The sequence below is a fragment of the Lepidochelys olivacea genome (assembly GCF_965140295.1).
Source record: "Lepidochelys olivacea isolate rLepOli2 genome assembly, chromosome: 7".
NCBI lineage: Eukaryota > Metazoa > Chordata > Testudines > Cheloniidae > Lepidochelys > Lepidochelys olivacea.
Window position 1 is genome coordinate 84,307,289 of NC_140417.1, and position 15,060 is coordinate 84,322,348.

Sequence of the window (15,060 nt, forward strand, 5' to 3'; positions counted from 1 at the left end):
ATCTGATTCTGCACTTCTTTACACCTGTATAGTCATTTATTCTTCTGCAAGATAAATGCAAAGTGGGTTTAAAACATTACCACTGGTGTAAATGAGTGGATAATTCTGCTTTGGCAGCATTTTTCACCCACTTTTCATAGGTTACATTACTACACAAGGTGCAAGGCAGTGGAGAATGAGGCCCAATGTCTTTCAGGACTTTTGAAACCTTAAACAAGTGATAAAACATTCCACATTTCCCTTGGAAGGCACTATAATGAAACTCAAAAAGAAAAGGAGTACTAGTGGCACCTTAGAGACTAACCAATTTATTTGAGCATAAGCTTTCGTGAGCTACAGCTCACTTTGGTTAGTCTCTAAGGTGCCACTCGTACTCCTTTTCTTTTAGCGAATACAGACTAACACGGCTGCTACTCTGAAACCTGTCATAATGAAACTCAGTCACGCTCAGTATGCTGGGCACAAAACAGTGAAAAAGTACTGGACAGGTAAGTTGAACCATTCCTTCCTTTAAGCTCATTCCTGTGTCTGCTGATTGTTGGAAGGGCAGTAACTTTCCTTATATTTCCTGCCTAAAAATATTTGGGAGCTTTGTAATGTGTTCTATAGGCAGGCCATAGATGCTAACTCAAAACCAGGTGAAATTTTGCTTGTACTACAAAAACATGACTGAGTTATGAGAATCGAAAACAACTAGGTTTGTCCCAGCTCTCATTTTAACTTCTTTACAAGAAACAGTTTTCAAACTGCCCTTTAATGACAGGGAATGCTTATCAGGTCTCCAGACTGCACTGCAGCTTTTCTTGGGTATTGGCTCATGGTAAGTCTTGTTCACTGGACTTTCTGCATTTCTGCTCTCCCATCTAAAGAGTTCTAAAGAAGCATTCATGGAAAGACACGGCTGTTGTGGAGACGCTAAATGAATTCTTTGCCTCAGTCTTCATGGCCAAGGATGGGAGGGAGATTCCCACACCTAAGCCATTCTTTTTAGGTGATAAATCTGTGGAACTGTCCCAGATTGAGGTGTCAGTAGAGGAGGTTTTGGAACAAATTGATAAATTAAATAGTAATAAGTCACCAGGACCACATGGCATTCACCCAGGAGTTCTGGAGGGACTCAAATATGAAATTGCAGAACTACTATCTGTGGTAGGTAGAATCAGCCTCCATACCACGACAGGATGATAGTTAATGTAACACCAATATTTAAAAAGACTCCAGAGGTAATTGTGGGAATTACAGACGCATAAGCGTAACTTCAGTTCCAGGCAAGTTGGTTGAAACTATAATATTTCATATAATATAATATTAAGAACAGAATTATCAGATACATAGATGGACACAATATTTTGAGAAAGCGTCAACATGGCTTTTGTAAAGGGAAATCATGCCTCATCAATCTATTACAATGCTTTGAGGGGGCCAACAAACATGTGGACAAGAGTGATCCAGGGGACTTGGATGTACTTGGATTTTCAGAAAGCCTTTGACAAGTAAGCACTATGAGATAACAGGGAAGGTCCTCTCATGGATCAGTAACTGGTTAAAAGACAGGAAACAAAAGGTAAGAATGAATGGTCAGTTTTTACAGTGGAGAGAGATGAATAGTGGTGTCCCTCAAGGATCTATACTAAGATGAGTGCTGTTCAACATATTCGTAAATGATCAGGAAAAAGGGGTAAACAATGAGGTGGCAAAGTTTGCAGATGGTATAAAATTTCTCAAGATAGTTAAGTCCAAAGCTGACTGTGAAGAGTTACAAAGGGATCTCACAAAACTGTGTGGCTGGGCAAGAAAATGACAGATGAAATTCAATGTTGATAAGTGCAAAGCAATGCACATTGGAAACATAATCCTAACTGTACATACAAAATGATGGGTCTAAATTAGCTATTACCACTCAGGAAAGAGATCTTGGAATCATTATGGATAGTTCTCTGAAAACAGCTGTTCAGTGTGCAGCAGTAGTCAAAAAAGCTAATAGAGTGCTAGGAACCACTAGGAAAGGGATAGATAATAAACCATAAAATATCATAATGCCACTATATACATTCATGGTACACTCACACCTTGAATACTGTGTGCAGTTTTGGTCACTCCATCTCAAAAAAGAGATATTAGAACTGGAAAAACTACAGAGGAAGGCAACAAAAATGCTTAGGGCTATGGAACACCTTCTATATAAGGAGAGATTATAAAGACTGGGACTGTTCATCTGAGAAAAGAGATGGCTAAGAGAGCATATGATAGAGATCTATAAAATCATGAATGTTGTGGAGCAAGTGAATAAGGAAGTAGTATTTACTCCTATTCATAACACATGAACTAGGGGTCACCCAATGAAATTAATATGCAGCAGGTTTAAAAAAAAACAAAAGGAAGTACTTCTTCACATAATGCACCATCAACCTGTGGAACTCATTGCCTGGGGATGTTGTGTAGTCCAAAAGTATAACTGGTTTCAAAAAATAATTCGATAAGTTCATGGAGAATAGGTCCATTAATGGCAATTAGCAAAGATGGTGAGGGACACAACCCAATGTTCTGGGTGTCTCTAACTCTCCAACTGCCAGAAGCTGGGACTGGAAGACCGGGGATGGATCATGTGATAATTGTCCTTTTCTGTTCATTCCCTCTGAAGCATCTGGCTGCGGCCACTGTCAGAAGACAGGATATTGAGCTAGCTGGACCATTGTTTTGACCCTGAATCTTTGTTCCATAGTTTTTTACAAGAGATCCAGGGTTATGGAAAGATGTCTTAGCAAGAACAGTCATGTATACAAAGCCCAGGCTTAGTCTTGTTGCCTATGAGAGTATATTCAGTCCTTTCCACTCACTCTCTCTCTCTCTCCTCAAAAAGAACTTCAACAACCCAGAACTAAAACGGCTTCTAAGAGTTAAAAATTACCCAGCTAGCGTTTGTGGGAAAGTATAATCTCCTAATCAGGCTGTCCCTGTTTTCTGAACCTGGGTTATTACAGGTCAGGAAAACATAGATGTAAAGTGATCATCGCATGGCTTTTACAGAAGCACCTTGTAAGGTGAATGCTTTATAACAAAGGAAATACAGTATGCATATTCCTTTAATACAATTTGGCTGAATAAATGCTTCTATTTCAAGCCAGGTGAAGCAATAATAAATATTGGGAATTTGTATGCATAGTGTATTCCATTAAATAAGAATTCACTCCCAGAAAGGTAATACAGAGCTGTTGGATCAGGTCAGCTCTTGTTAAAATGATTATTAATGGTAGTGTAGTTCTTCATAATGGGAATGAATGGCCCTCCCTCTTTAAGTTACACACACATTACTGACTTATTCTTTCAACCTCATTTCAATCGCAGTGTTCTATGCCAGACCTTTCTACAGATCCTTGAGGACCTGCTTGCAGGTTATTCATCACATAACTTTTAATGCTTATTTTTGTAAAGAAATAAAAGAAAAGCCCTTCAATTTGAATGAAAAATAAGGAATTTAATGCAAAATCCAATGGTGGATCTGAAAAAAAGATTTTTTTATGCATGTTGTATTTAAAGTAGACACTCACAATCCATCTACCTTAACAATCCCTCCCCTTCCAAATAAATAATATTCTTACCATGCTACAGAAGCAAGATGACAAGGCAGAGGCAGCTCATAACTCATGAGAAGGAGACAAACCCAAAAGAGGCAAAAAAAAGGACATAATCTATGGAGCTGAGGAAGTTTTATTGCAGGTGAGGACGATGCAGAATATCTTTTGCTACTTTTTTTTTTTCCTTTCCTAGACGTCACACTAGCTGTCTTTCCCCTGGGTCTCTTTACTGTGAAGTAGGGCATAGTCTATCAGTCTAAGAACACACAGAGCCAGGAACTCCTGTTTTCTAATCTTGACTCTCGCACTCACTTCCCTCTTTGGCCTTTGGCAAGTCACTTCACCTTCTCTCTGTGCCTCAGCTTTCCTATGTGTGAATAAGGGATAATGATACTTCACTGGGGATGCTGTAAGGATTAGTTAATGTAAATAAAGTGTTACATAACTTCTAAGCTTGATTATTAATAAAACATGGCAGGACAGTCATTTCCCTCACAACTATACCACATTAGACCAGCCTGACCAGTCTGAGGTGTTTTCAAAGCACAGTACAAGCCATGTGAAGATCGCATTTGTGGTACTGAAGTAGAGGGGTTTGACACCAATAGCTAAATTCGCAGTGCTGGTGCAGTTCCACTGCATTCAAAGGAACTGTGCCAATTTATGCCAGCAGACAGTTTGGCCTCTTTTTTTCTTCATGGAGACCAGGGAATAGCGGGGAGGGAGGAAGAAGTGTGTGGGCACGTGGTACAAAGGGAGAGTAGTTCAGTCTTCCTGCCTGTCCTCTCTTCAGAGACTGCCAGAAAGCAACAAGGGGGCAAACTGGTGCCATTGCTAATGGTGGATTTTGGGATGTGGACGTTATTAGAAAATCTACTTACTAACCCCGTGCAAATAGGGCAGAAATCTTTAAAAGTTGAAGGGGGTTTGGAGGGACTCTGACCACAATATGGGTCTTTCGGCAGCTCTTGGAGGCCATGTCTTGGTTAGGAAAATAGGTTGTGTTTTAAAACGTGTTGGCTAGCCCATTTTAACTGACGCAATTTTAAGCAAGACTTTACAATGTTTAGACAAGGGCAAGTGGTGTTTCAAAACATGTTAGTCGGGCATGGTCAAGGACTAACAACCTGCTTAATGGTTTTAAATGTGGCCTATTTTTCCATTGTAGATGTGGCCAGAGTGATCACGGAAAGAAGAAAAATAGGAAATGAAGGAGAGAGCGAGGAAAAAGAGGAGAGGCAAGAAACAATGGTGAGGAATGGGAGAGGCAAACAGTGGAAGTTGCTTTGGGCGTCGGCTGCAGCACTTTCTGTGAGTACCACTGCTGTCAGTGCAGAGGACCTTGGTGTGCATTTCAGAGAACCAAAGAGGCAGGGAATCCCAACTCCACCTGTTGTCAATACATCTAGAGCAAGCCTCTGGTAATTCCATCAAGGAGATTCTGGTGGCATCGTAAATGACTGAGAAGAAGTTCAAGTCTCTAGAACAACTTGATGGAATTACAGCATCACAATTCAGTCACTGTTTTTAAAATGGGTAGCTATATGAAACGTCCAGATAATAATGTGCCTATGTGCATTTCAGAGGTATATTATTTAGAATAAACCAGTTATAAAAAAATTGATGCCCCTAATTTCTGCTAATTGTCTTTGCTTCTTTCTTTTTCCCCTCACACCTTCCTGACCCCAGTCCATCTGATTCTAGTCCTTCCCCCCTGCCACCATCCCTTGAATGAGGCACTTTAAATGAAAAATTATTTACATCTCATAAGGCCCATACTTTTTTGAAAGTGCACTGTTCTTATATCACTTTCCATTTGCTATATCAGGTACTGAACAATATTAAGGGTCTGGCCCTAAATCCACTGAAGTCCATGGGAGCCTTCTACTGACTTCCATGGGATTTTGATCAAGTCTTATGTGCTGCCCAACTGTGTGTCCCTTTGCCACACCTCTCCCAATGGGAGAGCAAAAGGGAGTGGAATGAACATGTTTTCACTGTCTGACAGAGAGAGGACAGGCTGTAAGGGACCAGTTTAGGCAGTCTGGACTAGCAGTCATAGCTGGTCTGGGGTACACACATAAGGGATGGTAGTCAGTGAGCAGCAGTCAGAGCCTGGGTTCAACAAGCAAGAATCAGAGTCAGGCTGGGGTTGGAGATCAGGGATAGTACCAGGCTGGAGTCAGGAGGCAAGAGTTAGGGTCAGTCAGACTGGGGTCAGAAGATGAGGTGATGTCTGAAGTTACCCAGACAACTTGCCCAGGCAACTTCTTGGGGCACCAGCCAGAGTTCAGTAGTGCACTTGCCCAATCAGAGGGCTGCAGGATACTGTCATTCTCAGTTCTTTGGGCAGTACTTCCTGCAGTACCTATTCTTACCAGTGCTCCCTGGAGGTGGCTCTGTGGGCATGTCAGCCGTGCCAAGCTCTACAGACCTTGGTTCTAGTCCATGGGTCTGTACAGAGGCTGAGAAGAAGCCACACAGGCATTGTGCAACCTTGCATGCTGCAAAACAACATCATCTATGAGGCTGCAGTGAACGAACAGCATGTGCTGGGGCTCTGGCCATTGTGACAAACCCTGAGATACAGTAGTGGTAATGGTTATATGGGGCCTGAAATTAAAGGGGAGTTAAGGCTGCTCAACACTGTGCAGAATCAGGTCTGTGTGGCTGGGCAGTTGGAGAGTTTTCCATCCCCACTATGTATTCCCTGCTCAAGCCCATTTACTTGAGCTTTGCCTGAGGGATTGGTATTCAATACTAAGAGCATAAGCACCGTTTCCACAACCCTATGGAAAGTTTCACTGTACAACAAACAGCATAGCACAGCTTTCTGTGTATCCACATATAATACACATGTGTGTAACTAATAGGGGTGTGTGAATATTTAGATATATAGATATTTATATTTATATAATAATTTAAATCTATCTATCTATATATAGATTTAAATTATTATATAAATGATTGGAGGGTGTTTGTTATATATACATAAGCTTAAAAGGATTTGTTTTTGAACAATGTAGTAAAAGGCCTGAGGATAATCTGCTTCTCAGAGACATGTTTTTTTCCTGGAGGGGTCGCAGTCACAAATTGGATAGTCACAACGCATTACTTCCACTGAGCTAACTCCCAACACCTCACCTCTGTCCTCTAGAGGAAAGGGGACAGCAGACATGGTTACACATGGTGAAAATTGGAGTGTCCCCAGCAGATGTGTCTTCAATCTCCCAAATCAAAGCTGCTTGAGGGGAAGGGATAGGGGGAGACTGGGAAGGGGGAGAATTTTAATGGCCCTGGGAGCTGTCATATTGAGCTTCAGCCATGGAGGTTCCCTAGAGAAATTTCACCATGTTCAAGCTAATCTTCTTATAAACATTGTTATTTATTTATTTTTTATTTTATCCGACATGTGTCAAGCAGGGCTGCTAAGCCTATTACATCTCCAGGGAGGCTGGGTTTTTTTCTTTTAAGACTGCATGTCTCCTTGTTGGCTGCTCTGGATGTTTCTCCATCACGGAGGACAGACTGATGCTCTTATAATTATAGTAATGGGCAAACCTCAGTGGATTTGGTGACTCAGGTCAGATAAACACCCAGAATTCTATATGCTAGTCCAAACTGTCTGGAGTTCTTGGGTCCCAGAAATGGGCCGTAAATCTTACCAGAGCACCTTTTCTTGTTTTATTTTGTCACTTCTGTTCTGGCCTCAGCCAGAACATAGAAATGCAGAAACTACAAAATACTGGAAAAGAAAAAGATAATTAAACTTTTTGTGAATCTCAGCTGTGGAGTCAGTCTGAACTCTGGCTAAAGGGTCACCTTAGTTCTTATTTTATCCATATTAGTTCACTCAGGGCTTTACTTATAACTAGAAATGGGCCAGTAGCAGAGCCTGGAAGCTTTGAATCTGAGGAGTGGCCTTCAGGGGGTCAAAGCTGTGAATATGAACCTGCTCCAGTTTTGATTCTAGGTCATCTTCACAAATGGAGTAGGCTTATTTTCTGACTCTCCTTTATTTGTGTCAGGAATCTAACACAAATAGCATATCTTGTGATTTCTCTGTCCATGGCAGTTGCGGGGGGGGGGGGGATGTTTCATAATAGTTTCTCTTAGTAGAACCTTAATGCAAATGCTATGCGTTATTGACCTTGGACCTGAACCGTAGCCTAAAAATAATCAGGATATGAATACAGACCTTGTTGCTTGCCCATCTCTGTTTATCATTGCATCTTTTTCTGTGTCACTGATCTCTCCTGTCTGCCTAAATTCATTCACCCATCTGAATTAATTTCTTGGCATTCTTAAGAGCCAAAGTCTATTAAAGCCCTAAGCTGTTTGGGCCCTGCTCTATAAAAATATAATTTTTGTCTTGTTTCTACTAGGCAACAGATGGGATTGGTAGAGGTTGAGTTATGGTGGGGTGTGACAGGGTGTCTGCCCCATACTGGTGGAGAAAGGGTTAAAAGCAGCCCTGGGGAAGCTGTGCAGCAGACAGCCAATCAGAGAGAGGGCTGCAATGAGCAGCCAATCAGGGAAGAGCAGGCCCATATATAAAGAGAGTTGCAGGGCAGAGTGGGGTAGTTCTCTCTTGGGAGCCCAGGGAAAAGAGACTGGGTCCTTGAAGGGCTGATGGAACTGCCAGCACCCTGGACAGAGCAGTACTGCGCTGAGTCAGGGGAGCAAGAGGGAGCTCCGCCTGACTGGCTGAAAGACTGAAGCCGTGATACAGGGGCAGAGAAGGTGCTAGGGCTATGGGGAAGTGGATGGTGGGAATTGAAGGAGACACAGTGCATGGCTGCTGCCTAGAAGGTCCCTGGGTCAGGACATGGAGTAGTGGGTGGGCCTAGGTCTCCCTCCTCCCCTTTGCCCCCACTTGCCATGGAGGGGAATGACAAGTGAAGGGCTGCAGTTTGCCACTGAGGCAAGTGACTAGAAGCTTGGGTTGCAGTTGGCCATGGAGTTTACTGGCTGCACAAAGGACTGCCATTCCCCCGGAAGGGGGGAGAATGGAATGGGGCATGGCCAGAGGGCTGTGTCCTGAAGAGGATGCCGCAATCCCTGAGGCAAATGTGAGTCTGGAGTAGAAGTGACGGTGGCAACACACCACCTGAGGACAGTGCCCTGTGAAACGACTGAGCTAATTCCCAGAACAACCAGCAGGAGGCACCATGGTGGTGAGTCCCACCCCGTTACATGGGGCTTCACTAAATTATGGAAATTTCTGTTGGCTGGGAACAGTTAATAAAGAGCTGTGCCTTGTCTGTCCTATGAGCCTCATTACTCAAGCCTGCAGCACAAATGTGTTAGGCCCAGGCCACCCTGACATCTTGTTTAGTGTAATTTTTGTACCTGGTACCTGTACTGCGCATTATCCGGGATTGTATTTTTGCAAATTTGGAAGCACTGAAAGATTTGGAGTTGCTACTGTGAGAGCCCAATGTGCTTCTGTGCCTTATGATGGTGATAAAAGTTTGAATTCAGAGCTCAGCCACCCACTGACCCATACTTTTACAGATTGATCCTTTGTCAAGGCTGTCCTGATCAGATGTGGAAAGATGGATGGATGGATGTGTGAATGGCCAACACTATGATTCAATGTCAAGGACCTTTGTTTTCTTATGGGAGTGAAAAGGGTGAGTGTAGGGTGTGAGGAAAGAGTTTGGATTAAGAGATAAATTGCTCATTCTGAATGGAATCACTTTAGACAGGATGAAATCTATCTCTTACCAGAGAAAGGGACAAGAGGGAGAAAAAATTCCTCTTTAACTGGCCATTTTGCAGAGGAAATGTCAGGCTCTCACAATGCAATGGGAGATTAGAAATGGAGTAAGTGTAAGACACGCACACATATACATGCTCATACTCAGGAGACTTTGCTACAAAAAATCAATACGAGCTTATCCGACTTCTGCAGTGTCAGGACAATTAAACATTTCCCTCACTACCTTTTGGTATTGGATTTAATTTTTGAAGCTCTTCTCGTCTGTGGATGGACGGAGAGGAAAAGAATCTAGGCAAGCATCCTCTCAGAGGGAAGATAATGAGCTATAGCCATAGAAATAATGTTGGCTACTTTACCCCACTGACCACTGCACTCGCTACCCTCCAATTTATTTTTTTTACGTTTCCTGGTTATAGATACAGAAGTGATAGGTAGAGTAGAAACAGAAATGATGTCCAAATTGTCAGTTTGTAGTGCCTTTGTTCTCAAAGAATTATTCAACCAATTATATTCAAGGGCTGTGTGAGTCTTCCATGAGATCTGTCTGGAAGGCTGTCCACACAGCATGAGCCCAACAACTTTATTTTTAACTTTACATTGTCCTAGCATCTTTCATCCTGCAGGATCTCAAAATCCCCTACGGACTGTTGGCCAGATTTTTGAAAAGCAGCCTCTTTATACTTTTAGACCAAGTGCACGGTTTTAATACTACCGAGGCCAATCCAAAGTCCCCTGAAAGTCAACAAAAAGACTCCTATTGACTTCAGTGGCCATCAGAGTGGACCCTTAAGCCTCCTAGTACCTTATTTGCTGGTACTGAGGGAATTATACATCTAAAGCTCTTAATTTCCATTCTCAAATAATTGTGCACCCAATATTGAGTTGTTTGAGTTTGTAAAATTGTAGGTTTTGAAAGGGAGGTGCAATTAAGACCATGTCAAAATCCTGGTGTGAAATCCTGGGCCCCATTGAAGTCCATATCAAAACTTCCATTGATTTCAGTAGGGCTAGGATTTGCATTCCAGGTAATATATGTTAAAGGACCTCTCTTCGATCACTGAGTACAGCTGTCTTTGGGGCTGAATATAACAGCCAACACTGAAAAGGAGAAGTAAGGTTAAAAAAAAAAAAAAAACTTCTCCAATACAGACTACCAGGAAATTTTGGAAAGGCAAGAATGGGCAGTAAATTATCTACCTAATCTACTTTACCATTGCTGCTGGACTTCTGTGGGTTTAGTCACTATCACTGGATGTTTGATGTGCTTTCAAAATGGTGTTGATGTTGGATTTTTGCTGTTACATAGTAGAATGAGATTGTGATAAAACCATTTTCTGCTCTGAATGAAACAAAGTACTGGGTTTTGCCTTTCTGATGTTTTAAAAGGAATTGCAAACAAACTTCTATTTAGAGTTGGGCAAATACTGCAAAGCCTGTTTGCTAACATTCACTCATAGTACAAACTGCTGTTTGTGCCAACCATGTTTGTGCTTCTTTTTATTCACTAGTAGAAAATACACAAATATGCTTTTATTAGTATAAACATTTGGGGAAAGGTGACTTCATACAAATACCCATTTTCATATACAAACAAAGGGCTTTTATCCACAAACTTTTATTCTCTGCTCCTGTGTCATCATTTATTATTTCCCTGCTTCAAAAGTTTGAGAACTCTAATCAGGGAGCAGAAACAGCACACTGTAATTTAGGTGATCAGTCAACCGCTATGAATAACAAATAGTTAGAGTGACCAGTTCACAAACAATCCTTAGGCTGAAATTTATTTGTATGAGCTGTTCATTTGATAATTTAGAATAATGAATATGCCCCCTATTGAGCAAGGCACTTGTGGACTTGCTTAACTTTTAGCACATGGGTAATCCCATTGACTTCATTGGGACTGCTCACGTGCTAAATGTTAAGTACATGCTTCTGGATCAGGGCCTAAATTAGTACTTACTACATTCCAAAGATGAATTTGAAAATGATTTGAAAAGTGTTTCTTTGTGTAAATAAGAAGTCATACACTCAGTTATGAGAGGAAGATATTTAATTTCTTTTATTTCTTTGCCTTTGTTCACTGTATAAAACAACTTCAGCTTAGCTCAGTTTATGACTCAGTGAGTTAAGTGAAAAGTGTAAGTGTGGGGGGAACCCTCCACAAATGCTAAACCCGACTCACGTATCTATTTAGCAGCCCTAACTGGAACAGCTAGAGGAAATCTGACCAATGCTGTTCAAAAATTTGTTTAAAATTAGAAAAGCTGCTTTCCCCCATGGAGAACAGACACTGTCAGCCCATCATCCTCCAGTAATAATATATACATCTATAAATAAGTGGCACTTAGTTGCACAGTAACAGAAGGGCAAATGGGACATCCAGGCCTATCCACTTACTTTGCTAAGGTTTGTATCTTCTGTAACATCTCTTTTCTGTAAGTGCTGGTCTGACTCTGTTCTTTTGTGAATATATTCATGGCTGCAATTTATAATCCCAGCTTTGGTAGAATTCATGGCAGCGGTGATGCTTAGTTCTGACAGAGTACGTTGGTTTATATGTCAAAACACTGCACAGACATTCAGTCCTCACAACAGTCTTGTGAATCATGTGGGTAGGTAGTATTAGCCTCACCTCCACATGGGAAAACTGAAACAGTGAGGTGAATGGCTAGCCCAAAGCCACACAATGAGGCAGTGGCAGTCAGGAGTAGAGTTAAGGATCTCTAGTCCCCAGTGCTGTGGATGTTCCATACCAGCCATCTAGGTCCCTCTGTCTTGTTCTGGGGTGTAATCCAGACCAGTGATGGCTTGTGTCACTGACTGCCCTGTAACACTGGGTGGCATAAAATGGTCTGCTGCAGTAGTCCCCTTGTCTGGGTGCTCCTAGCCAGAGTACACACATGCACTGAGTCTGTGTGATAAGCCACCCTGGACCAGCTACTCTGATGCCAGCAGCCTGCTTGTTACACTCTGGCCACACTCTGGTATCTATCATCTTTTTGGTTACATCTGGCAAGATGACCCCAACACCCCAAAGTCCTGGGTTTTCCCAAAACTGTGTGCTCAGCAATGTCCAACTCTTGCCTGGCTCATTCAGAGGAATAATAAGATTTGTTATTAAGATTTGTCTAAAGAGACAAAATGCAACAGCTTATCACGCTGACTGCAGTTAACAATCACTTCAGTTCAAACACAGCATTGGGTTGGTTTAGATTAAAAGTAAAACAAGCTTATTAACAAAAATAGATGGGATTTTAAGTGAGCTCAAATACAAAGGATATTGATTTGGTTACAAGCAAATAAAAGAGACAATTGCTTTCTAGAGACTAAGACTTAATAAAACTACAAGTCTTAGTTCAAATTAGTGTGGTAAGAATCCTACCTTTCAGCAAGATGTCTAATCACCCTATAGGTCAGGATCTCCCACAAAGACCAGAATGCTCGGTTCCTTTGTCTTCTTAGGTAAAGATAACTTTGGGTTCTTTGCCCTCTCTTTTATAGCCCAAATGAACCTTTGAAATGGATTATTTTGAAGGTTACCTCCCAAAGTAAAGTTCATTCAAGCTGTGAGGAAGCAGACATGGAATCTGGTGGTGAAGGAAGTTCCATGCTGGTCTCTTCCCCTGCTGGTGTGTGTTAAAAAGCAAAATCTATCTGCTCCTGCAATCCCCTCCCCCTGACGTGATGTTGAGTGGTTACCTCCTCCCCTTGTTGGTTTGGTGGTTTTGTTTACCTTTTATGTAAATGATTCCCATTGTCTCTTAATGTACCTTGGAAGAACCTTCAAGGTGGTGGAACCACATTCTTATGTTTAGGGTGGGGCAACTTCAGGCCTGCTTGGAAGACTCACTATGGTAACATAATTCCCAATATGTTCATAATTTTGCATTTGTCCTCCATACGTATACCATGCAATAATATTAATGATTGTTGTTATTAACTTTCTATTGGTATCTTACATGTTATGACATTAGTGAGTTGGGGTACAGTGAACTGGTCAGGCCAGCTGACCCTTACTATATCAGCAAGTCCCCTGCTCTCTTGCACTGGGATGCTTTAAGGCCACGCTCACACCTTAATTTCCTCCTGCATGATGACATTTCTCCTCCTTTAATTTGGTGACAGAAGAGACAAACATGTTGGTATAACTGGTTGGAAATTATTTTTCCATGAGAAATTTTCAGGTTTTTTTTGGCAGAAATTTGAAAACCAAAAAATTGAAATATTTTGATTTGGAAATGCTGTCACAGTGCATCTTTGGAATTGTATTCCTCATGTTCCCACTCTCTGGTCAGACTATATCTCCCCTGAAGCACTATGGTCTCCCCTGTTAGAGAATGGAGATGGTTTATCATAGATGGCCTTCCCCTTGGTGCTTCATGGGAAATGTAGTTCAGCTGGGGAGCCCAGCCCACAGAGAAGAATAAGGACATTAAGCAAGCAACTGAACTGCAACTCCCATGGGGCCCTACTGCAGTACTTCCAAATCAAAATATTTTAGTGTTTAGTCAAACGCTCAGTTTTCTGTTGAAACAGTTTTGTTTTTTTATGTAAAACTTTTCACCAGCCTTCTATGTTGACCCCAATGAACATCTGTAGCACTGTGTACACAGTTGTGTGGCATTCAGCATTAATTACAATAAGAAATAATGTATTACTGTTGAACTCCTTCTGTGACAAATTGTGAAACATCTATAGGAATGGCAATATGTTAACATCACACCTTTATATTCTAGGGCACCCTCCAGTAGCACCCCGGGGCTATCTCAGGCATCCTCAGAGACCTCTCTGGCACTATTCTCAGGCAACCACAGTGACACTCCCAGAAGAGTCTTGGGTGTCCCAGTGATGCCATCAGTCTGGTCTCAGGTACCACCAGTGCCATCTCGAGGCACCTGGCTGTGTTCTGGCACCTTCTGGTGAAAATCCTGTTGCTGTCTCTGGCACCTGCAGTGATGCCCCAGCACCAGCTTAGCACCCAACATGGTGCCCACTTTACGTGTATGACATATGCAGGTGCTGGTTTATTGGCATACGGCGGCTTATTCTGCTCTCACACCAGTGAAAAAACATTGGCTTCATGGAGTTACTCCTGATTAGCACCAGTGTAAGTGAGAGGCCTGAAATCAGGCTCAGAGGCATTTGTCCACAGGGCACAGTCTAGAGTTAGAATTCACAATATAAGCCTTTGTAGGCAAAAAAAATTATACAACACCATGACCTTTCCAAGGCTTTCTCCCAACCACTCACAGCCTGGAAGATGTTTCATGTCTGATACAGTCCTCCAGAAAAGAGTGGTTAGGTCAGCTTGCATCTGATAATGACATGAGTTCAGAGGTGGCATCGGAATTAATGGAACATATTACAATATTAATAACCCATGACTAAGGAACTTGCCAATTTGTACCTACTGATTTATGCATCCATCCCATCCCAGGCTGGGAACAAAGGGGAACAAGTCAGTGCCTATCAGCTAATTCTGTGGTAGACCTACGGAAGCACTTGTGACATTCACACAAAGATCAAATGAGCTCTTAATGATTCCCTCTGCACTGTACATGAAGGGGCCTCAGTGTTACAAATTCATTTAATAGTAATCTGCTGTATGTATGCATGCACGCAGCTCTGCTCTTTGGGAATCGCACAGTGCCCAACAAAAGGGAGTCTGGGATTACTATTAAAAATGTGGTTATGTGGGTGAAATCAAACATCCCCAACAAACCAGCAACACTGTGCCTTGTGGCCTGTATTTCTTTTTGT

The 15,060-nt window shown here is 41.9% G+C and overlaps 1 protein-coding gene across 1 annotated transcript in view; it reads left to right on the forward strand.

Annotated features, from left to right (window-relative positions):
• Window positions 1–408: 408 nt before the first annotated feature.
• LOC311524326 (uncharacterized protein) overlaps window positions 409–15,060 on the forward strand; it is a 47,879-nt gene continuing 33,227 nt past the window's right edge. The window contains exons 1-2 of the mRNA XM_084635326.1: window positions 409–488; window positions 4,744–4,886. Coding sequence (XP_084491452.1) covers window positions 431–488; window positions 4,744–4,886 — 201 coding nt within the window. The 5' untranslated portion in view covers window positions 409–430. The remainder of the gene's footprint in view (window positions 489–4,743; window positions 4,887–15,060) is intronic.